Source organism: Coccinella septempunctata, chromosome 2, assembly GCF_907165205.1.
Source record: "Coccinella septempunctata chromosome 2, icCocSept1.1, whole genome shotgun sequence".
Lineage (NCBI taxonomy): Eukaryota > Metazoa > Arthropoda > Insecta > Coleoptera > Coccinellidae > Coccinella > Coccinella septempunctata.
The window spans coordinates 6,585,018-6,612,244 of record NC_058190.1 but is presented as its reverse complement, the minus strand read 5'-3'; the positions used below and the strand labels follow the sequence as shown (position 1 = coordinate 6,612,244).

Below are 27,227 nucleotides of genomic sequence, written 5' to 3'. Positions count from 1 at the left end.
AATCCGATTCTGACTTTCACTGGTTATCGCTAACACCCTAGATAACACCGAACCTTGTCTTCGGCTTGGAGCCACCAGGATAGGTTTGCAATTTTCCCTTCAAAGAATAGCTGGCGCTCGAGATGCCAGAGAAAAGGGCGTTACACTTTTTTCGTCATCCTCAACAAAAAATGACATTTTAAGCACTAACTCCTAAACGAAGAGTTGGCTATTTTTGAAGTCAAGTATTTTTCGTCGGCATCAGACACTTCACGTCCGCTGTCGTCACTCTGATGAAAATACTAGAGCGACGATTAAATCAATTTCGTGAATCCACGATTTGATAAATAAAAGTGTCTGAGACCATAACTGTCCTTTGCTGTCGTCAAGTTAATTCTTTACTAAACCCTCTAATTATACGAGTCAATTATTAAGAACGTGGTTTGAATATCATTGTTCATTGTAATCAAAGTAACACTCCTCCAGAGCTGAGGGAATTGGCAGTTAGGGCAAAGTAGCCGAGGGCAGCAAAGAGGTGAGTATTTACTTTCATAAAGGTATGTGAGATCGACGAAAAAATATAATATGCACCTAGCAGGGAATAAACTTTCTATTGTCTCGCCTGCCTGCTAGCCTCGGCTATTAATTTGTAGGCTCGACTATAATAAACACCTCTACATCCGTGGTACATAAATAACTATTCTATACCTTTTCAAGTTCAAATTGGCGCTAATCAGAATCAAAATGGCATTAGTCAAAATCAAATTGGCAACATTAATTTCTAACTGGCATTAATCAGAAGCAAATTGGCAATAATCAAGTTCAAACTGGCATTTATCTATTTCAAATTGACAATAAACAAAATAAAGTTGTAACTGTAAAAATCGAATATCAAAATTTGAATGGAAAAAGAGCTGATTCAACAATCAGCTGTTTTTCTGTCTTTTTCGTTCAAAAATTATGAGTTTTTTTGGTTGAAACACTTTGAAAGTATAAGGTACTAAGTGTATTCGGGGGCTCTCAAATGAAATAAATAATATTCAAACAACAGTGATACAGTGAACAGTAAACGGTTATTCTGAAACACAATGAAGGGCTGAAATCGTCTCTTTTTTTGATACCTAACTCATTGAAAAACGCACGATTGTGGTTATCTTCCGTTTCTGTTCGGAATTTGCAAAGATTGGAGAAAATCGTTCATAAAAATATTGGCAAGGTTAGGATTGTTAATTGAGCAAAATATACCTCGCTCATATCATTCCTTCTGCATCGGATATGCAAGATATAAATCTTTGAGAAAATTTGTTTTTCCCGATTGGTTTGAATTAATGACGTTATTTACTGTGTATATCATTCAATTAAATTTTTTCATATACATATTTTATACAATAGAGGATTCGAATTCAGAACTCCCAATTTGGTTCTGTTTATTGCCAATTTGCAATTGACTTATGCCAAATTGAAATTGATTATTGCCAATTTGCTTCTGATTGATGCCAGTTCGAAATTCATGTTGCCAATTTGATTTTGACTAATGCCATTTTGATTCTGATTAGCGCCAATTTGAACTGGAAAAGGTATAGTATAATTTCGAGTGAGGTTATGAAGGAATATCCCGATGTATCCCAATTATAATTTTTGTCGTTTCAGTATTACACAGAATTCAAACTTCGAATTTTTTTCCACAAAAAAAAGTACTGTTTGTGAAAATAATTTTATTGAATTAATTTACACTATCTACAACGCAAATGAGAAATCAGTACACGGGACCATCATCTAAGTTATCGTCTTCGTCATTACAATAACTGTCACCATTATCGAAATAGTTATTGCCGTAATCAGTTCCATCGTCGATTTCTTCATCCATTTGCTCCTCATCATCTTCTTCTTTCTCTTCATCTTCTTCATCTTCCTCATCAACGACGTTCTCATTACCTTCCACATCTTCCGCGTTCGGTTCAGTTTTGACCTTATCGATGTTATAAGCACGATCGCTCTCCATTTTCTCCAATCTCTCCAGTCTGAAAGTTTAACAATGTTAATGTTCCATCGACAATTCGATTATTAAAACTGTTGTTTGAGCACCAATGGTCTTCCAAGTCATAATAATATGACAATAAAAAAAAATGAATCTAGTAGATATCCTATAAATTCTCCATTATTTTGACAAATTGTCAATTTAAAAAACGACAAGGTGAAATCTTTTTACACGAACATATAAAGGGAATATATTTTTTTTATTTATTCCACATTTTTCACCACCTCAATCAAGGGTTATAAGATACTAATGATATTATTGATCGTCTTCATTTTGTTTGAATATTCTGCTTTCCCAAAATATAAAGAATGTCCAAGATGTCGATATCAGAAAAATACCTATTTTTAAAAAAATGAGAATTTCAGATATTATAGACATTTGAAAATAGACCTGTGAATACCGTCACTCTTGTTGCTACAAGTCTTTACTTTTCTCTATATTTTTTTATTATGTAATCCTGAATGATGCTTTTATATACTCTGGCCTAAAATTTTAAGCTATCTTGTAATGAAATGTCATTTTTAGCTCAATCAAATATTTAAAATTAATACTTCGACCGACTTCAACTGAATGTACTGAAAAAAAAAGTACAATGCTAGTTGAGATGAAAAATTCTATTCGAGCATAATTCCAATCAATGAGTTTAGCAGATTTTTAAAAAAAGTGCAACAGAAATGTTATAAATTAAAGTCACAGTTAAAGTTGAAAAAGCCAACCATCAACTTCAATACATTTTTTGATACGTTTTCGCATCGACATTCGCAACCTATTAAAATCACTGGATTATTTCTAATTTGTTCACAACCATTCATCAAATGTTCCTCCAATTATTGAATATTTTGAACTGGAGCTGACTACATGTATTCCTTCAGATATTTCAATAAAAAAATCTCGGGGATTCGAATCCGGAGACCCACGAAGTCGATCCATCTCTGATTATAAAATTTCCTTCAATCCGAAAGAAATGCGCAGGTGCTCCATCATACATAAGAAACCATATTTGAAACAGTTGCAGGAAAGTCCATTAAAATTTGATGCTCCATCAAAATGTTAATCCTCAATTTTTCCTTTCAAAAACGATAGTTTTAAATTTTGATGAGGCATCAAATCTTAATGGACTCTCCTGAAACTGGGCCTTAGTCTATTTAAGCAAGGAGCATCATCCATCAAGTATGATATACATGTTGTGAAACCCTCTACACATAAGCTATCTTTTATAAGGGCTCCATATACATATTGAAAAATATGAACGAAACCCTGATTAATTTCACAAATAAACGATATAGTAAAAAAGGTATACTCACTTCTCCAGAACAGATTCCTCCTTTTTAGTCCTTTTAATTTTTCTTTTTGCTTTTAATTTTGGACGTAGTTCACTAGGAAACATTCTCCATTCATGGGTTATCTCCTTTTCAGGCAGCTCTAGCTTTTGTTTAAGGTCATCGCTTGATTTCTCTGGGAGTTTCAAAAACGAGTATGACAGTTGCATGAAATTTATTAAAGCTGTCTTCATTTCTAAAGCATAATCCAAATCTTCAGAAGACTATAAAATAAACAAACAGAAATGAACAATAGTAAAATGAACAATTAATTTTTCATTTAAGTTGGAAACTGTTCACAAGATGTATCTATAGAACCGAATAAGATATTTTCCGAAAATTTGTGGAATATAATGAATTGATCTATGCAACAAAAATATTCTCAGTGGTACTTGTGGTTGTACTGAAAGTTGATTTTGTTATTTCAAATGGGACACAAATATTTTATCATATTGTTCAGTTTTTTCAAGAATAATAGAATGATCACGCCTGAACAGGGAGGCAATGAATACAATAATAAGGATAAATTCAGATGCATACCACCCGCCGATATGAATATCAACAAGTGTTACGATCTGAATTGAACTAGCCAATTTGCCATCGTCAAGGCCCCAAATGGAGTACGCTCCATCGAAGAAAAGCAGATGCTGACCATGGTTTCGGTCTCATTTGACCTCATCAGAGCAACATAGCATTTTTCTCCGATGGAGAACGTTTGGAATTGATGGAACTTTATTCAATATTGGCACGTGCTACTGGGTACTATACATTTACCCAGAGCGCCACCCAATATGGAACGGTGTCCGATTCAATCCCCTCCAGATAGAAACCAAGACGAAGACAATAGCATATGTCCCATATTTTCTCTAATTCAGTACGCCGATTCGCTTTGAGAACAACAGACGTATGACGAATTGAGAAGTCCGGGAACACGTTCAGATCACGGCAGAAATGATGCCAGCGGTACAATAATAATAGAATGATCACGCCTAAACAGGGAGGCAATGAATACAATAATAAGGATTAATTCAGATGCATACCACCCGCCGATATGAATATCAACTAATGTTACGATCTGAATTGAACTAGCCAATTTGCCATCGTCAAGGGCGTCAAGGCCCCAAATGGAGTACGCTCCATCGAAGAAAAGCAGATGCTGACCATGGTTTCGGTCTCATTTGACCTCATCAGAGCAACATAGCATTTTTCTCCGATGGAGAACGTTTGGAATTGATGGAACTTTATTCAATATTGGCACGTGCTACCGGGTACTATACATTTACCCAGAGCGCCACCCAATATGAAACGGTGAATAAAGTTCCATCAATTCCAAAAGTTCTCCATCGGAGAAAAATGCTACGTTGCTCTGATGAGGTCAAATGAGACCGAAACCATGGTCAGCATCTGCTTTTCTTCGATGGAGCGTACTCCATTTGGGGCCAAAACGATGGCAAATTGGCTAGTTCAATTCAGATCGTAACACTTGTTGATATTCATATCGGCGGGTGGTATGTATCTGAATTTATCCTTAATATTTTTCAAGAATTTTCAACTACGGTTCATTCGAACTCCCCCAGACCAGAAAATTTTAGTTAATAGTACCTTGTCATTCATAATGATCCAAAAATTTTTCATACAAAAATCTTATTTTCTTCTACATTTTTCTAGTGGGCACTATATGAAACACCTTGTATTATTATTTTTTCTATTGTCATCATATTTTTGAAAATAATTGCCAATGAATAATGATGAATCCAAGATGTAGCATTCCTCCAAATTTAAAGTCGGCAACAAAATATCAAGCATTTCTCATTTTCTTCACTTAATTATGTATTTGAAATATTTCAACCAAAGAATTACCAATTAGTAATGATACTTGTACATGATTCTTATAAGTGATATTTTTATTTGGCAACTTTATACCTCTAATGGTGCTGCGCTTCTGAGGAGTGGTGTATACAGTGGGGGTGGATTTGAGAGCTGTGAAAGCGGTTCATTTCCAACAACACCCAAAGCATTCAACTGGTCCCTGTTGAAAGTTCTTTTTGCTCCACGACCCCTCCCTCGGCCCCTTGACGCCATATTGAATTATTGGGCAATTTCTAATTTCTTCAAATTATCCTTCACGGTTTCCAGTTCATGCGAATTGGTGAATTCTTCCTGAAATGAAAAAGGTACCTATTTATTGCTATAAATTCATTGATATTTAAGGGGTAGACATTTTTTAAATCTAAGTCTAAGAGTCTAACAGCAGGTTACACAAAACTTTGAATTCTCAATCAACCATTTGACAGACATTCGATTTCCAGAATGAAAACGCTGAAACATTTCAATTTCTGAATATATTGAAGAAATAGCAATTGATTACCATCAAATGAGCGTAGATTGTTCATAATTTGATGCAAGAACGATATTCTTAATGAATTATCAATGGAAAACAAATATACATATGTTCACCCATCAATCAAGTGTTGATTTTCCGATCAAGCTGAATTCGAAAACAAAAACAAAACAAAAATGATTGACTAATTCGATGCACTTTCATCTTCCAAACTTTTTACACCAGACAGTAATTCCTTGATAAAAAAGTTTCCCGCAACATGATTTCTTTCAATTTAGAATATATTTTTGTACTTGCAACACATATTCGCAAACGAAAGTATACAGGGTGATTCCTTTCAAAGGAACCACTGAAATAACTCCATGCGAAGAGCCTGGATTAAAAATGTTTCCAATGAAATTTTCATAGACTTCAGGGGGGTCATCGAATGCGGAAATTTAATCTGACCTTTGATCTAAATCGAACCAACAAACTACAATCACCACTCAAAGTATTAACAGAAATACCATTTCGTCTTGAAAGAGTAGATCCTGACCATGGTTTCGGTCTCATTTGCTCTGACGAGGTCAATATTTGATAACTGTTAGAAATTTTAATAGTAACATTTTCGGAATATCATCTATTTCCTCTAGATTATCAATATGGTGTTCTGAAGTGAGTTTTTCATTTCGACAGGAGGTGAAACTCATCGAAATAAAGCATTCAAGATAGCAGAGTTATCATCCCCTAATGTTGAATGCGATTCCGGGAAATTTCGAATACGGCTCTTATTTTTCTCGCGAGAAGCTGTGGACGCCAAATCAGTAAAAACAGATGAATTCAGCACAATGAATAAGCATGACTTCCTGATATTTTTTCTATTTTCTTGAATTTTTTGTAAGATTTCATATGGTATAAATAGTGAAACAAAACAAATTCAGGGAATGCCCAGGATGAAATAAAATTAAGTAGTAGATCATTCATAGCAGGACTAGTGAATTAGTGAAAATTACAGTCAAGTCTGCCGACAAGAAAAATTTTGGGCCTATCATTATCAAAAGGTACAGTATGTATCGCGTCAGCAGATTCATTGGATCCTGTGACTTATCAATTGAACAAAATTGAAAAGTGAAGGCTCGTTTTTACAAAAAAAAATTGCAAATTTTATTGGTTTTCGAAATTAATGTGCAATTTTTTTTCATTTCAAATTCTAGTTTTTCCGGAAACGGAAAAATGTCTCCTACACAATACAGAGTGATTCACCAAGCTGGGTTATAAGACGTTTATAAAGAACTGAGTGAAGAACTAATCATAATTTTCTGCTGCAAATTTGCATGTTCGAGTTTTTGATAATGCACATTGTCCCTAAAATACATTCAGACCTTTCAAACTTTGGGTTACATCGGAAACAGCCTACTATACTTCATTCAAATTTATTTTAGCAGTCGGTTGGCCATGAAATAATTTTCTCAAGTTTTTGTAACTAGAACGAAGTTAGGTTGGCACTCATGACATGTCGTTAATGTCATAACGCCGTTGCCACTATTATTATTATCAATTTTTATTACAAAAATTCGAAAATGCCGAAAGTGATTGAAAAAAGAGGCAGGGTTTCAGGAAGTGCTATTTAGAATTCAGGTCCGCTCATTAAAATAGTTATACCCTGATATTCTAAAATCCACAATACGTCAGAAGGTAGCGCACATATTCAATGTAAGAGAATCTATATAATGTTTCATCTGAATCTAAACGACTCATATTTAAGCTGAATATTTCTACAATCAGACAGATTGTGAATGAAGAGGATGACAAAGAATTTCCTTCTATTGGGAGACCCAAAAAAGTGGTGGCAGAGAATTTTATGTTTGAGTGAATTAATGCGAAAAGTTCACTACAGGATTTTCGATAAATGTCATCGGAGAATAAGTTCCCTAAAATAGATTTTTCTATTTTTCATTTGACTTGTCCTATACAATGTAAATGTCTTAAGGTACTAATAAATAACTAATTATTATTATTACACTCGTTATTACATCAATGTATTAAGATGAATAGCCACAAATACGCGCAAGTTGCCCTGTTACTTGTTTATTCATGTGAAATTTTTGTTCAACGGTGAAGTTGCATCTTAACTTGAAACTTCCTTGAATTCCTTTTACTTATATTGATGCAAGATGATTTTTGTTGAAGAATTTAACATTCTTGTAATTATCTGTTAATTTCTTCGGGAGATACCCATTCCCAACCACTGCATTATATGCATTTCAATCATTTCATCTTCGGGTTAATATTTTTGAAATCTACAAATTATGTAAGCCAAAGAAGATAACAAACATTAACTCTCTTCAAGCTAGTGCATATTATGATATTATACTGATTGATCTCTTGTATTTTCCATGCAAATAACTGGATTTAGTATGCCTTCAATCAGTTTGTATAAACTTCAATTATGTTCGTCACATATTTTCCGAAGAGATTCGACATTGTGATAAAATACGTAATAACAGAAACTTTTACGTAGAACATAGGGCAACATAGCGTTGATTTAAAACCCAAAAATGTTTTGACAAGCTTCATAACCCCACATTTTCGTACTATACAGAGTGAAATGTGTCAAATTCCCATGGCCAACCGACTGCTAAAATAAATTTGAATGAAGTATAGTTACTTATTTCAAATGGCTAAGTATTTTTACATAGCTGATTTGATAACAATTTTAACACTAAATGGTGAAAGCAGGAAAATAACACAGTTTGCGGTTTGGACTGAAAATGTCTACAGGGGTGTTTATGAGAAGATCGTCAAGTTATTATTATATATTAGCAAACATCATATATGTATTCTTTTGTTGCTGTATTGAGTGCATACATATTACCTCCATCATTTCAGTCGATTCTACTTAAAAAAAAGAAGGAGGATTACCTAAATGAATTTTCCAGTTATCAAGGAAATATAAGAGAAACAGCAATTTACAATTTTTTGATTAGACTGTGAATTCTGGAAACCACAGATGGAAACTTAAATTTGATAGAAACTTTACGAGTTTTCTCCTTGAATAGGTTATAAAATCCAGTGAGCTGCTGTACATACATTACAGTGAAATTGCAAGATTATTACTGAAGGGACATCCATCTGTTGCTTTAAAATTCAGTAAATATTATACACTTACCAAATCGTAGATAACTCTAACATAAAGAGAACAACTTGGGCAAGTTGCTATGTCTTCCGCAGAGAGAAGTTCTTCCTAAAGACGAATAATGGAATTAATCAAAAAATAAAGGTTGATCTCTGGAATTACCTTCGATATTTGGAATTTATCCCCACAAGGACAAGGATAGTAGTAAATCTCCTCTTCTGGGTCAAACTCGAAATCTTCTATTTCGATTTCGTCGTGGAAAATACTCATTTGAGCAATATATTAGAATATTAACAAAATAAAATCAAGTCAAATATTTTCGAAATCTAACCTAAAAATAATAGTGAAGTGACTTGTTTTGAGTTTGAGGTTAAAAGACCATAAAACATTAACAAAATATCTTACTCTTTCTTGCTTTTCATGGACCTCATTCAAACAAAAAAGGTTTATCTTTGCTTCAATAGTGTCGTTCAGGTATATGGAAGAAAAAAACATTATTCTACACACTCGTTGAGCAAGTTATTCGTATGTTGAATATAAGGTATATTAAAACTGATTTGAAAAGTGGAAAGTTTGACCAAAGAGTAACTCTTTGGTTTGACGCTTATTTGAAACAGCTGGTTTTTGTTTTTCTCGTTGACATTGTTGTCACTGCTTGTCAAATTGTCCAGCCTTTGTGTACCACGAAGGTGAAGTTAAAAATAAACCTTCATGGGGCCTTATTTTGTATAAATTCCGGCCTTCTAACGTTTTATTCTTGATATATGTGATATCTTTTTATAACTATATGAAAAATTCGGCAAGTATTTTCGAGCATTTCAAATGAAATATCAAATGAGTACTAGTTGATCTTTGTTGTCTCAATTCGTTTATGTACGAATTGAGGGAAAAAATGACGAATTTAATGTTCTTCCAAGATATTTTTGAGAAACGTAATATTGTAAATCAACATGATATTCCAAGGTGCCTAAAGATGGACGTCAATTCTATTTGAAGCCCATTACAAAACAAAATAGTTTCTGTAAAGACCATGAAGTATTCTATAGGGAACAAAATGTTTGTGCAACAAATCGATCATATTGAACAACAAAAAGATGAAACTGATAGATTACCTCCTAGTGATAGAGTCACATACTGGGATATAGCTGGATTCGTTATTTCTATAGCAAGTCATATAGTGGACGTTGGTTTGGATTGCAACTTGGCTGTGAGATATTATCTTAGTGGTCAAAAGGCATATTTTCTCACAACTGTAGCTTTTATATTGATACCAGCGTTAATAAATACAGCATTTAGTATAAGAATGTATGTGCTTGATGAATCTGAAGAATTGAATAAAAATAGAACTTTGACACAGCGCTGCACAAATAGGGGTGTGTTATTTTTAATAGTTCTTATATTTCAATTAGCACCAGTACTGAGGTACTTCGATGCTCTTAGATATGCGAGAAAATCTAAAAAGGCTGAGAAATTGAAAGATTATGAAAACCAAAGAAAATACTATGAACTTATGGTTAAGGAGGACTCGGATGTTGCGTTATTGAGAGTTTTAGAATGTTTTTTAGAAGCTGCCCCTCAACAAATTTTACAAATCACTATAATATTTTACAATAGAGGCCAGGATTTTGGTCAAGACACCTTTACATGTAAGTAAATAGTTGTACATTGCCAATGATTTTAGGAGTAACGAATAAATTTCAGTCTTCCATCAGTTACTGTCAATTGGAAGTTCTTTTGTCAGTATGGCCTGGTCGATGGCATCATACCATAGATTGCTCAGGGTATCGCAGAAAACAAAGAACAATATATCATGGATAGGAACTTTTGTTCAATTCATGTGGCATTTCATGGTTACAGGTTAGTAATGAATTATTCACATATTAATGTGATGAAAACTTGTAATGTGATATATGATTTGAAGTTTGCTCTCTTTTTTTTTACTCTCAGCTCAAGTTTCAACTATTGAAACCATATATTCTGCTTTAATATCATCCTAAATTGTTCATACAATATATATACACAAACGAGAAAAGACTCTGTGATAAAAGGAACCAGTCGCAACATGTTTCGACTCTCTAGATATTATGGGCATATGCCTCGTCTGCAACGAAAACCTCTGTATGACTGGATAGGTTCCACTATGTCATAATATTGCAAATTTTCTGACGCCAGTACCGTTGAATTTGAAGTCTAGTAAAATGAGAATTATGGGAAGTAATGCTAAATAGTGAAGAACATGATTCACTGAAACAGGTTATTCAACACAACTTTGCGATCACAATCATGTTATTAAAATTTATATAACATTTATTAATGGATTCAGAACACCTATTGATATGTGGTTTTCAAGGATATTACATTCGGAAACGAAAAAAAAATTGTTTTCCACATTTTTCCGAAAAAAAAATTAGGCTTTGCACCGATACCTGATCCATTTCAAGAATTCTCCAGTGAAACCAACAGAGCGAATTTTCGAAATAGAATTTCTCCATCCTCTTTTTGCGTTTTGTGTGTAGTATACCTCTTGATGATTCCTTCAATCAGTGAAAATTTCCATGTTGTGGCAACGTCAACTAGTTACATTATTCTCTGTTCCTCTATTTTGTAGAGTCGGAATCGGAAATAGAGGTAGGTCCCCTTCAACATCATCTGAAAAGTCACGTGGTATAATTCTAAAATGCTCCTACGCAATCTTAAAATTTCAACATATTTAGCAAATAAAAGTGTTAATGAATAATTTATTTTTCAGTTTCTAGAATTTTGTGCATCAGTGTTATTGCATCCATGTATCTTGAAGCCACAATTCTAGCCATATCTTTTCATTGGTTCATCATGATGATTTGGCTTTTATATATGGATCAAGAAAATAATTTTTGCAACAACAATCAGTGCTGCAGCATAATGTTCTATTCAACGTTCAGTGCAGTTTACATTTTCACATTTGTAACCTTACACGAAGGTCCTACTGGAAAAAAATACTTTTTTTTCTATAGTTTATTGTTTGCGGAGAATACGGTAGCAAATTTGGTGTGGTATTTTAATGCGCCTCACGAAATTGAAAAGTTAATGTACTACAAACCTATTTTCTTCCTCAATATTATTCCATATGTTGCTGGATTGGTATTCATGATATTGTATTATAAGTGCTTTCATCCCAGTACTGGGTATACAAGCAGACAGTTAATGAGATTAAGACAATAATCTTTTTTTTTTTCATACATCCTAAGCGAAAATCTCCGAAAAATATTGGTACATATTTATTTATTTATTTCAAGGTATCCTATCATGTTCGTCTCTTTGAATTAAATTGTTCTTCATTGAAGTTATGTGATTTAGTCTGAAAATTATATTTTCTTTAATTTTTTTTAAAAATTTTAAAGCTTTGGGAGGTCAATGATGATTTTTGATCGCTTTTATGGCAGGCTTTTCCGATGATTTTTTGTAAGAAGCTTTCTTCATTTCTCATGGAAGCATCACTGTTTATATAGAATATTTTCAAAATGTGGATGGACTCTATCAGTCATTCAAAATTATCCATAAGTTTGAGACAATGCCAGGGTAATTCATTTTACTTTCATAAGAAAAAAATTTAAAAAGAGCAAAACATATTTCTTTTAATGGATGCCATAAAATAAGTTGAAATATGATAGACTGTTATTAAATGAAGTCATTTATTCTTACGCAACATAATTATTTCATATTATTTTATATAGATCTAATCGTCGTTAACTGATTTTGATAATTTAATCAAAATGAATTGTTCTCGTAAGCAATGAAGTTGAATAATGAATGACAACAGTAGAGTGATATGTTTTTCGATGAAATGCAATAAAGTTAATTTAAATATTTTTTCAATTGTTAGTGTGATATATTTATGTTAAAAGAATGATTCTTATGCAATAATTTCAAATAACTCCACAACTGGCGTACATTATTACATTGTTGCCAATGTGTAATTATTATCTTCCCTCTTTGTGACTTCGGAAATCCTGTGTATTATATACAAATTGAAAGTTATGTATGCCAAAAAAAAAGAACATTCATATTTTATTTCGATTTGGTTTGTGGTGAAATTATGCATATTTGTACATATTTTATAGTAAATAAAGGAATATATTTATGAGCAATCATGAATTTTGTAGTTTGATACAAATAATCAACAGAATCAAAATGATCTCGTTTCTCCACTACTTTTATGCCGATTCATTGTTCCAGATTTGAGTAATTCAATATTTTGGCAACTATTTAGTAACGTTTGTTCAACAAAATCATCACAAATATTGTTGATAATCATAGAAGTTCGATGAGAGAAGTTTGAATTCAATTCATTTTCTCATTATAACTCGTATCGATCTTCTGACAATATGCTATGACAATTTTGTTCAATTTATCAGATCTGAAATAGTTCTTGGATCTCTAAAATAAGGATGTCTTTTATGGTTGCCAGCTAATGCATTCAGTATTGTTGAATAATCCAGTAAAGTGGGTTGCAACAATAGATACTAACAACCCCTTTGCTACATACACTCTGTTATTGTGTATATTTTATATCGAATTTTTGAATTCTGTATTGTGTGATGTTAGTTAATAGATATTCATTTTGATTTCAGTGAAACATTGTCATTAGTTAATTTTTCATATGAAATTGAAGGAAATGTCTTTTATACGATATTTTTTGTGATATAATACTCAATGAAGATAAATTACAAGATTATTTTGAGAAACTGTGTTTTATTCAAGAATCACCTCGTCATTTGATATGTTCTATGACAGAACTGTCCAAACCATGGGCACATGAATTTCTCTACAGGCTGGTCCAGATCGTGAGCAAGAAATTTTTACCACGTATTCTACATCAAAAATAAGCCCTAGTTTGTCATTTAAACATATGTCGAGAAATGTTTCCTCTCCGAGATACGGGGTGTTAAAATTATAGAAAAAAAAATTTTTTTTATTAATAACTTTCACACTGCTTGAAATATTTTTATGAAATTTGAGACATAGTTTTTGAGCGTCAAGGAGCACTTTTTGCATAATATCATTTCTTTTCTATTCTACCAGTGGCGTCCGTACTGTAGAGAGACTGAATATTTTCAGATAAAAAAATGATACGCCACTGGTTTTTTCGACAATAAAAATTACTGTTTGTATCCTTATTCAATTTGGAGCAAATTCGGTCTCTCGGCTTTTTGCTGTACGAGGCACCGTTTCCGGTCAAAAAAATAAAACACATTCTCATGCTTGAAGAAATCGCCAAAATTTGATATAGCAATAAAAAGCTTACTACGGTTTTGTAGCAATTTTCTAAGATTAGATTAATTCAACACACACCCAACTCATATTTGTAGGGTAGAATAATTTGATTAAAAAACTTAAATGACAGTTTTGGTTTCCAATTACTCCATAAAAACCATAAAAAACAAGTTCGGCAAAATGGTTCATATTTCGAACATCTTTAAGTTCGTTTTGAGTGTGGTTGTTAATGCTTTTTTTTTAAGTTACACGTTTCGTTCACAAAAATAGTCTTATTATTATCATGTAGGTACATACCATATCAAATTTTGGCGATTTCTTCATGCATGAGAATGTGTTTCATTTTCTTAACCGGAAACGATGCCTCGTTCAGCAAAATGTCAAGAGACCGAATTTGCTCCAAATCAAATAAGGATTTAAGTAGTAATTTTTATTGTCGGAAAAACCAGTGGCGTATCATTTTTTTATCTGAAAAGATTCAGTCTCACTGCAGTACGGACGCCACTGGTAGAATAGAAAAGGAATGATATTATGCAAAAAGTCCTCCTTGACGCTCAAAACCTATGTCTCAAATTTCATAAAAATATTTCAAGCAGTGTGAAAGTTATCAATAAAAAACGTTTTTTTTTTTCTATAATTTTAACACCCCGTATCTCGGAGAGGAAACATTTCTCGACATATGTTTATATGACAAACTAGGGCTTATTTTTGATGTAGAATAATGGTTAAAATTTCTTGGTTATGATCTGGACCATCCTGTATATTCTGATTTCAAAAGGTCGCCCATCCAAGTGCTAAAATATCTGTTTTATCACTCATTCATTCATTGCTATATCCCGTTACTGAATATAAATCTGCAAAAAGACTCGAACTTATAATTTCTCAGGGCTAATGGGGTATTTTCCTAAATTTCAAAATATATATCACCGAAATCCTCATATCTCAAATATATGGAAAAGTATTTTTTTTTCTATTTTAACAGTTGTATTTAGCCTGTTTTTAATTACAGAAATTCACATCGCGGAGGCATTCTCCCAGAAACATTCTACGTCACTTTTACAATCCGGCATCGTTGGAACACTCATCAATGTTTCTCATCAAATTTTCTGATCTCCATATATTATTGCGTCTATGGTTGTGTATTGCCATCAATAACTCTCATCAATGTTTTCTGATCTCCATAGACTTGATAATATATTATTGAGTCTATGGTTGTTTATTGTCAGTTAATATTCGATCTTCCTTGGGCTGTTATTGTTGATGAAAGAAGGCATTGCTGATATATTTTATAGGTTCCTAAAGTCATCAATATGAAAAATTTTACAGGTGGTAAATTTTCACTGCTTGCTTTTGAAAAATTCGACTCCATTTCCACAAGTTATAACAATCTGTCAAGAACGTTTAAAACAATGTCAGAAACTGTCATCGGTTTCAGGAAGATATAATTCTGTATCTTGGAACATAAATACATAAATGCATTTATGTTCCAAGTTCTATATCCTCTTGATCAGTTCCGATGTTGTCGAATTCACAAAAATTACTAGACTCTAGTAAAGGCATTCTACGTCACAAGCTCTCACATATTTTTTTTCAAAGGCTATATTTTTTTTCCTACTGAATTTTGAGTGGAACCTTTTATGTGGTGACTAACCAATGGAAAATGGTTTCCAAAAATAATTTTTAATTCTTTTTTTGAGTTTTAGGAAAATACCCCATTGCGACTGTGTGCCCTCCTGTGACTGGAAGAGACCGAACTGTGTCCTACAGATCCTTCCACACTCCGGGCATGGATAGTCACCATCCAGATCTGGCCGCCGCTGTATTTTTCTCGAGTCTACATTATAACTGTGGGTGGACCAAAGACCTCCACTGTGATCTGTCTAACGCTAGTTGTTCCAAGTTATGAATGTCATTAACTGATTTCAGGGATTGATGCATTAAAGCCCTTATACTGGCCTCCTGGTTTCCGAGTTCCCTCAGTGAATTCGCCATTCAGAGCTATTTTGGGGAGTCTTGTGTCTTGCATTCTTAGAATGTGGCTGCTCCATCTGTCTCTTTTGTGGAACCATCTAATGTGCATTATTTGTCTTAGATGACGTTGTTGCGTTTGTTCAAGCTGTTCAATGTGTCGCCTGTAGGGAGTCCAGCTTTCTGAGCTTTCGCTTCCGTAAAGAAGCGTTGAGAGGACCACTGCTTTGTAAACAGCTTTCTTGGTCTTCAGATTGAGGTCGTAATTTTGAAACACTCTGTCCTTCCTTTAGCTTCCATATTGCCCGTGATGCTGAATTGATACGGTTGTAGTATTTCCGTGTCTAGGTAAGCCCGTAAGCCGTAGCAGAGACAAACTTGTCTCTGGCACTAGTATTTATGAAGCTTCCCAAAGTATTTTCCTTCGTCAGTTCAGTATAGCACTGAATCTCCCGAATGGAGGAGGGTAGTCTTATGCGATATCGGGGCGTCGTTTTGAGATATCTCATCACGATGCGCCACCTATCACGCAAAGACTGAAGCAAACCTCACTTTCTCTGCAGACTTCTATAACAATTCATGGCTCCTAAGTTCAACTACTTCAAGCCAAAGATAATCTTTGCTTCAAGCAGTCATCGAATGTGAAAACATTCGCCCGGTTAGGCGCTTGGAGTACTGTACATACAGTACGTTGCCGTTGTTCTTTATAGAGGTTGATAACTAAAGCGTCTCTGAAGTGATTTTCGACATTGAGATTTCGTCATCAAGCGATGTCATCGAACTATACGCGGGGAGCCGGTCTAGAATGGATGAATCCTAGTCTAAATTTTGATTCAACACCTGAGAGTAATGCTCCTTCCTTCTTTCAAGAATCTTTCTATCAACAGGTAGGATAACACCAGGAGCATCTCTTACAGGGAAGTTAGCTCTTCTGCTTGGACCATAAACAGTTTTAATAGCTTCGAAAAAACCTGTAGTAATGGTTATCGGCGTAAACTTCTATTTCCCTAGATTTTTTTCTCCACCAGCTTGATTTTTCTTATTTCTTGACGGACCTCTCGTTTTATGTAAAAAAGACTTTTTTCGGCTGCAACATCGCCAGGCTTGTTAATTGCTGGCTGTTTCCAGTGTTTCCATTGGTTGTAACGGGGTTTTCCTCGGTGTACTCGAGCGCCAGCCATTCTTTAAGGGAGAATAGCAAACCTACCCTGGCAGCTACTAGCCGTAGACAGGGTTCCCTGGTGTCTAGGGTGTTAGCGACGCACAATGACAGGCAGAATCAACATATAGGTACAACTTTTATTTGTCGAAAAGGGGAACACAAATGGCACTACTATAAAATTTTTATAGTGACTCGAAATCGGTGAGATTTACAGGGGCAAGACGGACGAAATAACACTGGATCCGATCTCAAACGTTATACGGGGGTTAACGGACTTGTTCGCCAGCCAGAACCTGAGACGTACACTTGACGGACAGATATTGGACTTCAGCCAGGTTAGGGGATGGAAGACGGCACAGATTTACAACAGCTCACCCCTAGTTGCGCTCTTCGCCCCCTGAGTATCCACGCCAGCGGGGTTCTTCGATAACAACTGAAGTGAGCGTCGAAACAACGGGGAAGGAAAGAGGGTTAGCCACTCCAAAGTGCCTCCGCACCCCCTGAGTATCCACGCCAGCGGGGGGGCTTTAGCAATAGGGGTGGAACTTAACCCGGGGTAGGAAGGGATAAAGGAAGGTTTTCTGCCACTCCAAAGTGCCTCCGCACCCCCTGAGTATCCACGCCAGCGGGGTGCTTTAACAGTAGGAGTGGAGCTTAAACTAGGGGTAGGAAGGGATAGAGGAAGGTTTTCTGCCACTCCAAAGTGCCTCCGCACCCCCTGAGTATCCACGCCAGCGGGGTGCTTTAACAGTAGGAGTGGAGCTTAAACTAGGGGTAGGAAGGGATAGAGGGAGGCTGAAGTTCCAATATTATATAACAAAAAAAATAACGGCGTGTCGTCTTACCTAAGTTTCTGTTTGGCCACTTGCACTTCTGGCAATCACCCAATACGGTGAACAATAATTAAAAGAAAAAAAACTAAATAAAAATTCTGTCCCGGACTAATAAGAGCAAAAAAAAAAAAACGTGAAAATTCTAAACTCAAAAATACTAAGCACGGCGGACGGTAATTCACGGCAAGCGAAATTTTAATGTATTAATTCGGCGAATCATTAGCAGTCAATCGTAAGTAGTAACAGTTGGTGAATTAATCGTAAGTCAAAACTAATCACGGGAAAATCGCAAGACGGCAGCAAGTTAATCGTAAGTGAAGTGGCCTGCGGGGGAACATCTGATTTTATGCCCCACAGGGGGGGTGCGGAAATCAGATGTGCACGACAGTCGAAATTCGGTAAATTTGCGTCGATGAAAACGTCTTAATTTCGACTTATCTGTGCTAGCGAACAAAAAAAACTCGGTTATCTTCCAATTCAGGATGTTTTATATACGGTGCGACATCGTTTTTAGGGAATAAAAACGGTACGGTATGTTTACAATTCCGAACGATGTCGGAATCCTGAATTGGAAATTCAAAATATTTCTCGGAAAATTAATTCAAAACGAAATTATTTAAAATGAAAACTAAAATTATTATTCTAAAATGAGGGGGTAGGTTTGAAAACTACCCTCTCGTTACATGGTGTTTTAATTCCAAAAGGGGTGCGATATCGCTGACGCCGAACCAAGCTGGGGATTTTCGCGAGCGTTCTGTGCCCAGTATTTCTTTGGCTGTATTTGAAAGAGATTATTTTAAGCGGAACCAATGCGACTCTCAATGTCGTCGTTATGGTTGTGTTAGACTATCTTTGACGACAGCTTTGAATCTTTCTGTTGTAGAAGGGTTTTTCAGTTTGGAGATTTGAAGGCGCTCTCTTAGATACTTAGGCTTGCGTTGGTATTTTGGGAGCATTGAGATTTTCATTCTCTAGATTACCAGCCTTTGATCAGTCCAACATTCCAGATCTTCTCTGGGTTTAGTGACCAACACCTCTGTCAGATCTTTTCTTCTCACGATCACATAGTCGAGAGTATGCCAATGCCCTGAGCGTGGGTGGCGCCAGGTCCCCCTTGTATGGGGTCTCGTAATAAAATAGGTGTTTGTTATACTCAGATTGTGTTTTGCACAAAGAGCCAGCAGACATTTTCCGTTCGAATTGATGCTGTCTGTGCCATGTTTCCCTATTATTCCTGGCCACAGTTCTGAGTCTTGGCATCTACCCACTTTGGCGTTGAAGTCTCCAAGGAGAATAATTCGTTCCTGTTTTGGGATTTTACTTAATGTAGCAACGAGGTTTTCGTAGAAAATATCCTTTAAGTTATCAGAAGGAGTTCAAAGTTGGTGCGTATACTGCAATGATGTTAACAAACGTGTTATTTGCTGCAGGAAAGCGTAAGGTCATTATACGTTCTGAGATGCCAACTGGATTTTCGGTAAGTTTGGCGGCCAAGTCGTTTCTTATGGCAAAGCCTACGCCATGTTGTCTGATTTCGCCTTCCGGCAAGCTTTCCAGAAAAAAGTATACGCTTGTTCTACCAAGCTACCTTCGTCCGAAAAGCGTGTCTCGCTTAGGTTAACTATTGCAATGGATGTACGTTGCAGTTCCTTATCGATTAGGGCGGTACGCCTCTCTGGTCGGTCGGCCTTTGGGTTGTCTAGCAAAGTTCTGACGTTCCATGCTGCAAAAGCTATGTGTTCTTCATTGGTTGTAGTACGATGATTCACTCGCTGAGGCACCGTCCCCCGGAGATCCGAATGGGACGGTATACAAATTTTGTCCTGTTAGACTGGTCCATCTTTTTGTAGGAGCTGCGTTAGAAGGTGTTTAAAAGCTGCATTGGTAACGCTGTCAGTGCAACTTTGGTTGCGGTTTCGATTAGATTATCTTGTGGCACAGGTATCCTGACACAACAAGGTCTAAAACGTAACTTAATCAACTCGGAGAGCCATTTCCTGCTCAAGGCAATGTTAAATCTAGGTAATTGGGGGAAACAGAGTTATATCGCTCATGTTCGGTCGCCAGAGCCCCGTTCGTAAGAACAGGGTGCACCGCGAATAGGTGAGGTTGGCATTTGAGAAGAGAGGCTATAAAACGCATCCTATCCCCTTACCTTTACATTCATATGATATTGCATCTGAATGACGTTCTTCATCAGCCCTCTCTGATAACTTTTAGAGAATTTAGTGAAAATATTTCATTAGCAAAAAATTACATAATGGGAAATGATGAAACCAGACGTTGAGATTAAGCAAAAACAATTTGAAAATTTTCGTCTGGCAGCTGACAAAGTTTTCTCTGGTGGAACTATAGTAACGATTGTTAATTTGGTAAAAAACATCTAGTTCCATATATTGGTATTCTTCCAACTGCCGCGCTTTCAATTATCACTTCTTCAAAAGGTTGGAATTTGAGAAATAAAATAAATTCTCTATGAAACTCAAATGTTTCAAGAAATGCAATAACTGCAGACAATATAAAATTCTAGATTACCTAAATTTTTATTCAGGTTGACATCCGGTAGCGAAATTACTGAAAATCTAATTTGTTTGCGATGATAGGTAAACTGGTTTATAATAGGAAGGTATATATGAGATAAAAGTTATTCCTAAGAATATAGACTAAATACAGATTTACTGCCAATTGTGAAATATCGATAACGAAGAGATCGAAGTATATAATGGCTCGTCCGAAGTGATCGTTACTCCGAAAGAATCATTTATCATCGGACTATACTTAGTAAATATTGATAAAACCGAGAGGTTAAATGTGACAAGTTTTATTTCCGTATGATCTAGTTCATTTGAGTGGCTATTCTGAACTGAAGAAAGATAGAAATATGGAAAACTACTTACTCAGAGATGAACTCAACTCAGACGTAGGTGATTTGCTTGTTTCCAGTATGATAATACTGGGTCATTTTCAAGTGCTATTCAGATCAAAGTGGTGTTCAAATTTCGTATAAAGTATATACCTATTCAACGAGTCCTACGAGAAATTTAATATGATAATATACAATAATTTTTCGTAGATAATGGATGACTTTGCTGAAGATCCATTTTGTAACCCAGATCATCCTACAAGGATAAGTTTTGAAGATATAACTTCTGCAGCCTATAAGATACGGAGTGGAATAAACCTTACGCAATGCATAGTGAGTAGCAATATTATGATTTATTTTCGAAATTATACAGATTAGAGTTCCCTATGATGAAATTCTTGTTATTTTTCAAGCATCGTATTTCTAATCCATAGTAGAATGTTGCAAGGAAAAATTCAACAGCAACCAAAGTTTGCAGAGCAAACTTCTCGTTATCTACAATATTTCAACCGCATTTCAAAATTTTCTGCCAAAACTTGAAAATCAACAAGAGCAGTCAAAAACCGCTTTTGTGTAAAATTTTCATAATGGGTTCACAAGGTGATCAGTCACCTTTCGAATGAAATCGATACTTATAATCACAAACCATGGCCTTCATTTAAAACCCGCCATTTTATTTTTTCTCCGAAATAAAACTTCATAAGTCATATGACTAATAATAATAAATGCATTGTTACCCAAATTTTTCAACCAACTGCCGCATTTCCAGTAATTCAGAAGTGGTAAAAATTCCGTTACGTAGATAAACAAAGTCAAGCTAATGAATATGAGGTTGTTTTCATCAATTCATTCAATTTCAGAAATCACATCTTTCGGATATGACGGGTATGGATATATACCTCAAAAAAGATTTCCTTCAAAACACTGGAAGGTACGAAAAATGTTTTGAACCCATAGCAGGTCTTAATTACCGACAATTTCAGTTTTAAAGAAAGAGGTGCAAGATATGCTTTATTGATGCTACCCAAAGAGAAAAGAGACAAAGGTGTCATAGCAGCTTCCCTGGGAAATCACGCACAAGCTATAAGTTACCACGGTTTATTACTAAATATACCAGTAACAGTTGTTATGCCTCTGATAGCACCCATAATGAAAATTCAAAAATGCCGTGAACTGAAAGCCAATGTCATCATCGAGGGGAAGGACATGGCAGAAGCCAGAAGGGTAGCAACAAAGTTGGCTCGAGAGCAAGGATTGACATACGTAAATGGGTAACTAAATATTAACTATAATAAGATCTAGTAAACGTCGGTATAATTAACATTGAAATTTGCAATACAGTTGAATGATCAGTATTTCTGATACTATTAACGCTATATCATTCTGAATACTGGATTGATCAGATCTCAATAGATGAAAATTCATTTTCTATGTAATAAAAATGAAACTTCTTCGATTTTTATAGTGTACTCCAGTCGTGATCAATAAGAGAGCGGCTTTTCCACTGGATAATTCGAATAAATTTTTTAGCGATGTATCGCTAGAACTTGTACATACAGGATGTTATCTAATTGAGTGTCAATATTTATGGGGGTGATTTTTGGGCCCATTTAAAGAAAAAAACTTCATATGAACATATATCCTTAACGTCTTACCTTTTGAGATACAGGGTGGTAAAGTTTTCAAAAATAAATCATTTATTATTAAAAATATCTACAATACCACTTCAAATATTTTAATGAAATTTGTCATACATACTATGAATCAAGAGACATTTTTTAATGTATCACTTTTTTCTTAATTTCTACCAGTGGCGTTCGTACGTAATTCGACTTACCTATTTTGGGAGACATTGATGGTATGCCACAGATTTTTCCTGAAATAAAAATTATTTTTGAAATTCCTAATAATTTCTTACCAAAGTTGATCACTTGACTTTTTTCAATCCGATTCACGGTTTCCGCTTAAAAAAATAAAAACCGTTCCTCTGCATGATCATAACAATATCCTTAATACATACATATGACAATATCACCATGCAGAGACATACGTAGATTTTATTTTTTTAGATGAAACCCGTGCGTCGGACTAAAAGAATGAGGGCTACCGTTTTTTTGCTCACCAGTTGGCGCCTTTGTAGAGTGAGGTCCTGAACATAGAGAAACTAATACAAGATTTGTTTGTCTACGATGATGGGGACTTGTCATTTCACAGATCATAATATTGGAGAAATTGAATATAGAAATATTTGGTTACTAATCAATATCTTGTTCGTTATTTTTGTAAGTCCCTTTCTGACAATGATTTGGCTTCACTTCTTTTATAGCATAGAACACGTAATATCAATAAAAGTATTATAGATATATGGAGACCATAAACCTCTGATTAATCATATAGTTGAGTCTATGGTGTGGACCTCACGCTACACTAGCGCATCAAGCGGCGAATTCACACGCGGTAGCCCTCATTCAAGAGATCGAATATACTCATAGTTATTTGTCAGTGGCGTGTCACTGACTGTCTAAATAACATCACCCTGTATCTCAAAAGATAAGACGTTTAGGACATATGTTCATATGAAGTTTTTTTTATTAAAATGGGCCCAAAAATCAACCCCATAAATATTAACATTCAATTAGGAAACACCCTGTATATATATATTGTTGCTGCCGCGCTGAAAAGGCCTTTATTATGCGGAAATGTGATACTCTGAGGCGCTTGAGACCAGACGGTATTGAGTCGCGACACTCAGTAAGGAAATCTGTAATTTATTCCAATATCCGGTGATATATAGGGACTTCAGAGAAGGCGGAAATGGTCAGCTATGTAGGTTAGGAAAGATTCATTAGTCTGGAGACCCTGAGATGAAAATGGTTCTCAGAAATCGAAGTAGCTGAAAAATCTTGTAGAGGCCGAGCTTGGGAACGCTGATTTCACAACTCAGCGAGAATGATCCTCCAATGATTTTTGTTTTGGAGCGTTTTGGCATCACCCATAGCGTGGGACAGGAAGGTCGGGGAGAAAAGGTACCTCGGAAAAGCTAGTCAGTCGGTACCATGAAAGTGATCTTAAAAAAATACTCTTTCGAGTCGGTACGCAAAAGGCATAGCAAATATAAAGTATCTTGTAGAGTCAGTCAGTCAGTAAAGCAAGTATAAACTATAAAGGGACTTAAAATAAATAGGTTTTCACGAAGATAGAGAGAAAAACGATAATTAAATCACGGATTGTATAGAAAACAAGTAGCTATAGAGAGGTAAGTCCAAAAATTGTATTCATAAAATATCCAAGATGGCTGAGATACAACACCTAGAAGTTGTTTCATTGAATTTCAAGTACGGGACTGTGGAAGGTCTCCGGCATCGTAAAAACGAAACAAAACATAAACATATGGCTGAACTGGTTCAGTACCAAGTTCATGGGATTAGATGCGTCGGGTCACTTTTGAGACAATCATAATTGTTGTATCGTGCAATTTAGGGTGAAAAAAATGTGGAAAATCGAGGCAGTTTCTTGAAAGTGCTTATGTTAGTAATGTTGAAAAAGTGCTAGGCCGTTTCCTCATTTCTTCCGATTTTTACGATGATTGTTGAAATGTTCGAACAAGAAGATTGTGATGCCCATTGTGAAAAAATTCGTGAATAATTTAGGAATTTGATTGGTGAGATTTAGAAGTATTATTCTATTTTTTACACTTGTGTCCTAAGTCTCTTCTGTCAGTTGGTATCGAAATGAGCCATTTCATAAAACCGTGTAAGTTACTGAAAAATCATGAGAACAATTCGGAAATCCTAAGCTTCCATTTTCATTACCACGTAAATATCGAACGTGCCAATATCCTAAACGAAACCACACGGTAGAATCGACAACTTTTTTCCATTGCTTTGCGATAATTCAGCTAACAAACGATCTAGGGTCGTATTAGAATCTATTTCAGTAATCATATTTTAAATTTTTTTTTCAACTTTGTCATTGTGAAAGTTTGTATAGGTGATTTTTGATGAAACGCTTCATCTTGACCAGTTCTACCTTCTGTTGAAAAAAAACCTCATCTTCAAATACACCCTGTATATCTTGTGCCAATACGTCCGTAAAAAAAATTGTTTCCTCTCTGATGAAGTGTTACTGTTATCCATATCGCTATCACTATCCATTATTGATTATACTGAACACTAACATTCAGACCACGTACGTAATTCACTGGTAAAATCAAGTAGATTTTGTAAAGAATTAATTTGACATCAAATGACAGTTATTGTCACAGGCACTTATGTTTTCAACAAATTCTGTATACACAAAATTGATTCAATGGCCCTGGGATATAATATATTGCTTAGTTACTAAAGCCGGACGAAAAGTAAATCAGTGCGAAAAGGGAATCAGTACGAAAAGTGAATCAGTACGAAAAGTACTCGTCTTCAAAAATAGACTTTTTGTTCGGAAATTAGTACGCAAAACGTCATTTTTTGTTCAGGTCGACGAAAAAATATAAGTCGCACCACCTTGGTGTCCTCAGTGCATAATAAGAAAAAAGATTTTTTCAGCAGTGGAGCTCTGCCTCAAACTTATTTTTCTTGCAGATATGACCATCCTCATATAATAGCTGGTCAAGGAACCATAGCGTTAGAAATACTCGAACAAGTCAACGATATAGACGCTATAGTAGTACCCACGGGAGGTGGCGGGCTGTTAGCCGGTGTTATAGTAGCAGTCAAAGCCTTGAATTCAAAAATCAAAATAATTGTAATGATTCATTTTATTTTGTCACGAATCGAACTGATCGATCTTTTTTTGAGCAGGGTGTAGAGTCGGAACGATGCGCTAGTTTTTCCAAGGCTTTGGAGTGTGGGGAACCGATTCAAACAAACATAGAGGGGACATTGGCGGATGGTTTAGCTGTGCCAAAAGTTGGTTATAATGCTTGGGTTACGGCTAAAGATCACGTCGATAAAATGGTGATAGTACAGGAGGAATGGATAGCTGTTGCCATCCTGAGGCTGGTTGAGATGGAAAAATGCATTGTTGAGGGTGCAGGCGCCTGTGGACTGGCGGCAATACTTGCGGGACAACTAGATGAATTCAAAGGAAAGAGGGTAGTTTTGATACTCAGCGGCGGGAACATCGATACCACCATCTTGGGGAGATGTTTGGAAAGAGGCTTAGCCGCAGACGGGAGATTGGTGAAATTCAAAGCAACTGTTAGTGATAGGCCAGGAGGAATTTCCGAGTTGTGTAAACTTATTGGTAGCATAGGAGTATCGATCAAAGATGTCATACACGAGAGAGCTTGGGTCACTTCAGACGTTTTCAGCGTTGAGGTACGTTACGTAACCTAACCTTTGCAAGTAAAAAAATAGAACTTCATTATAACCTCTTGCATTTATTAGTATCTACTGTGATATTCTGTGAATTTCGACAGAATTTATTTGGAAATCGTATTCAGTTAGTAGATTGGACCAGTTCAGGTTTTAGATCTCTGAATTTATTGGTTCAACTTCATCTACAATACAATCTTCTTGGTTGATATTTTGCGCTTGAACTTAACTCTCAGCACTTACTATAATATTTCGTGAAAAGTTTGATAAAAAACTCTATGAAGTGAGGTAAGAGTTTTGGATTTTGAGTGAATCGGTGAGGAATTCATCTTGAAAAGTTCCCATAAGAATTTCGCTGTAGATTATAACGTCATGCGTTATGCGTATATGTTTTCTCTAACTAATGAGGTGCCTATAGAAGCTAAGCAACACGTTCAGACATAAAATATCAACCTTCAAGATTCAATAACCTACTACCAAATTTTTTTTAATGTACCTTATAACGATATAATAATTTTTCAGGTAAAGGTGGTTTGTGAAACCAGAGACTATGCCCATAGCTTGGAATTGAGAGAACTTATGTTCGCCCATTACAAAAAAGTAAAATTTGAGAATTTACGTTCCATAAAACATTCTAAACCAGACATAACGTCATCAATCGCAGGAATTTAGACTAAACTTCAATGTGGTTTGTTTTCAAGATTTTTTGTGATATATAATTATTTATTCATATTTAATATATTCAGTTCTGTTATATTTGTGCATATTGCTGTCATCGGTGTTTCTAATGAAATAAACTCTAATTACTTACTTGTTACTTGTCCCGAATGTAACAATGAGCAGTCAAGTAATATTTGACCCTCATGAAAGGCTGCTTTACCAACTTACTATAAGCAGTCTCCAGAACCAGATGTCCGATTTCCATGGGAATTTCACTAAAGTGCAGAGAGAATTTCAGAGTATGTTTTTGTATAGAATTAATTCCTACGTAATGAAGAAATTACGAAAATATCGATTCTTGTCATAAACAAGTCATGGATG

At 35.3% G+C, this 27,227-nt stretch overlaps 3 protein-coding genes across 4 annotated transcripts; 2 read left to right on the top strand and 1 right to left on the bottom strand.

The window, feature by feature from the left end:
- Nucleotides 1–1,684: 1,684 nt before the first annotated feature.
- On the bottom strand, nucleotides 1,685–8,900 carry LOC123307278 (DNA-directed RNA polymerase III subunit RPC7-like). Its single transcript, XM_044889519.1, has 4 exons — nucleotides 8,826–8,900; nucleotides 5,260–5,496; nucleotides 3,322–3,560; nucleotides 1,685–2,000 (listed from the first exon to the last, which is right to left on the bottom strand). The coding sequence occupies exons 2-4, from the start codon at nucleotides 5,416–5,418 to the stop codon at nucleotides 1,736–1,738; spliced, it is 663 nt and encodes a 220-aa protein (XP_044745454.1). The 5' UTR covers nucleotides 5,419–5,496; nucleotides 8,826–8,900; the 3' UTR covers nucleotides 1,685–1,735.
- A 528-nt stretch (nucleotides 8,901–9,428) lies between these two features.
- On the top strand, nucleotides 9,429–13,516 carry LOC123306494 (XK-related protein 4-like). Its single transcript, XM_044888530.1, has 3 exons — nucleotides 9,429–10,438; nucleotides 10,494–10,649; nucleotides 11,542–13,516. Exons 1-3 carry the CDS (start codon nucleotides 9,823–9,825, stop codon nucleotides 11,991–11,993), a joined length of 1,224 nt encoding a protein of 407 aa, XP_044744465.1. The 5' UTR covers nucleotides 9,429–9,822; the 3' UTR covers nucleotides 11,994–13,516.
- A 7,220-nt stretch (nucleotides 13,517–20,736) lies between these two features.
- LOC123306493 (L-threonine ammonia-lyase) lies at nucleotides 20,737–26,997 on the top strand. 2 transcript variants are annotated; one of them, XM_044888527.1, is made up of 7 exons: nucleotides 20,737–20,928; nucleotides 21,082–21,204; nucleotides 21,732–21,802; nucleotides 21,855–22,142; nucleotides 25,452–25,614; nucleotides 25,671–26,189; nucleotides 26,709–26,997. In XM_044888527.1, exons 1-7 carry the CDS (start codon nucleotides 20,890–20,892, stop codon nucleotides 26,856–26,858), a joined length of 1,353 nt encoding a protein of 450 aa, XP_044744462.1. In that variant the 5' UTR covers nucleotides 20,737–20,889; the 3' UTR covers nucleotides 26,859–26,997. The 2 variants fall into 2 exon arrangements, with proteins under 2 accessions (XP_044744462.1, XP_044744464.1); XM_044888529.1 differs by having other exon boundaries at nucleotides 20,885–21,016.
- Nucleotides 26,998–27,227: the final 230 nt, after the last annotated feature.

What these genes read in the sequence shown, in the direction of transcription:
- LOC123307278 (XM_044889519.1), bottom strand. Translation starts at nt 5,418, where the DNA reads ATGGCGTCAAGGGGCCGAGGGAGGGGTCGTGGAGCAAAAAGAACTTTC. An exon ending in GAAGCGCAGCACCATTAGAG is followed by an intron (nt 3,561 to 5,259) that starts GTATAAAGTTGC and finishes TTTATTTTATAG; the next exon opens with TCTTCTGAAGATTTGGATTA. An exon ending in GAGGAATCTGTTCTGGAGAA is followed by an intron (nt 2,001 to 3,321) that starts GTGAGTATACCT and finishes TTAAACTTTCAG; the next exon opens with ACTGGAGAGATTGGAGAAAA.
- LOC123306494 (XM_044888530.1), top strand. Translation starts at nt 9,823, where the DNA reads ATGAAGTATTCTATAGGGAACAAAATGTTTGTGCAACAAATCGATCAT. An exon ending in TGGTCAAGACACCTTTACAT is followed by an intron (nt 10,439 to 10,493) that starts GTAAGTAAATAG and finishes AATAAATTTCAG; the next exon opens with TCTTCCATCAGTTACTGTCA. An exon ending in GTGGCATTTCATGGTTACAG is followed by an intron (nt 10,650 to 11,541) that starts GTTAGTAATGAA and finishes TTTATTTTTCAG; the next exon opens with TTTCTAGAATTTTGTGCATC.
- LOC123306493 (XM_044888527.1), top strand. Translation starts at nt 20,890, where the DNA reads ATGGAAAACTACTTACTCAGAGATGAACTCAACTCAGAC. An exon ending in TAAACCTTACGCAATGCATA is followed by an intron (nt 21,205 to 21,731) that starts GTGAGTAGCAAT and finishes ATTCAATTTCAG; the next exon opens with AAATCACATCTTTCGGATAT. An exon ending in GGATTGACATACGTAAATGG is followed by an intron (nt 22,143 to 25,451) that starts GTAACTAAATAT and finishes TTTTTCTTGCAG; the next exon opens with ATATGACCATCCTCATATAA.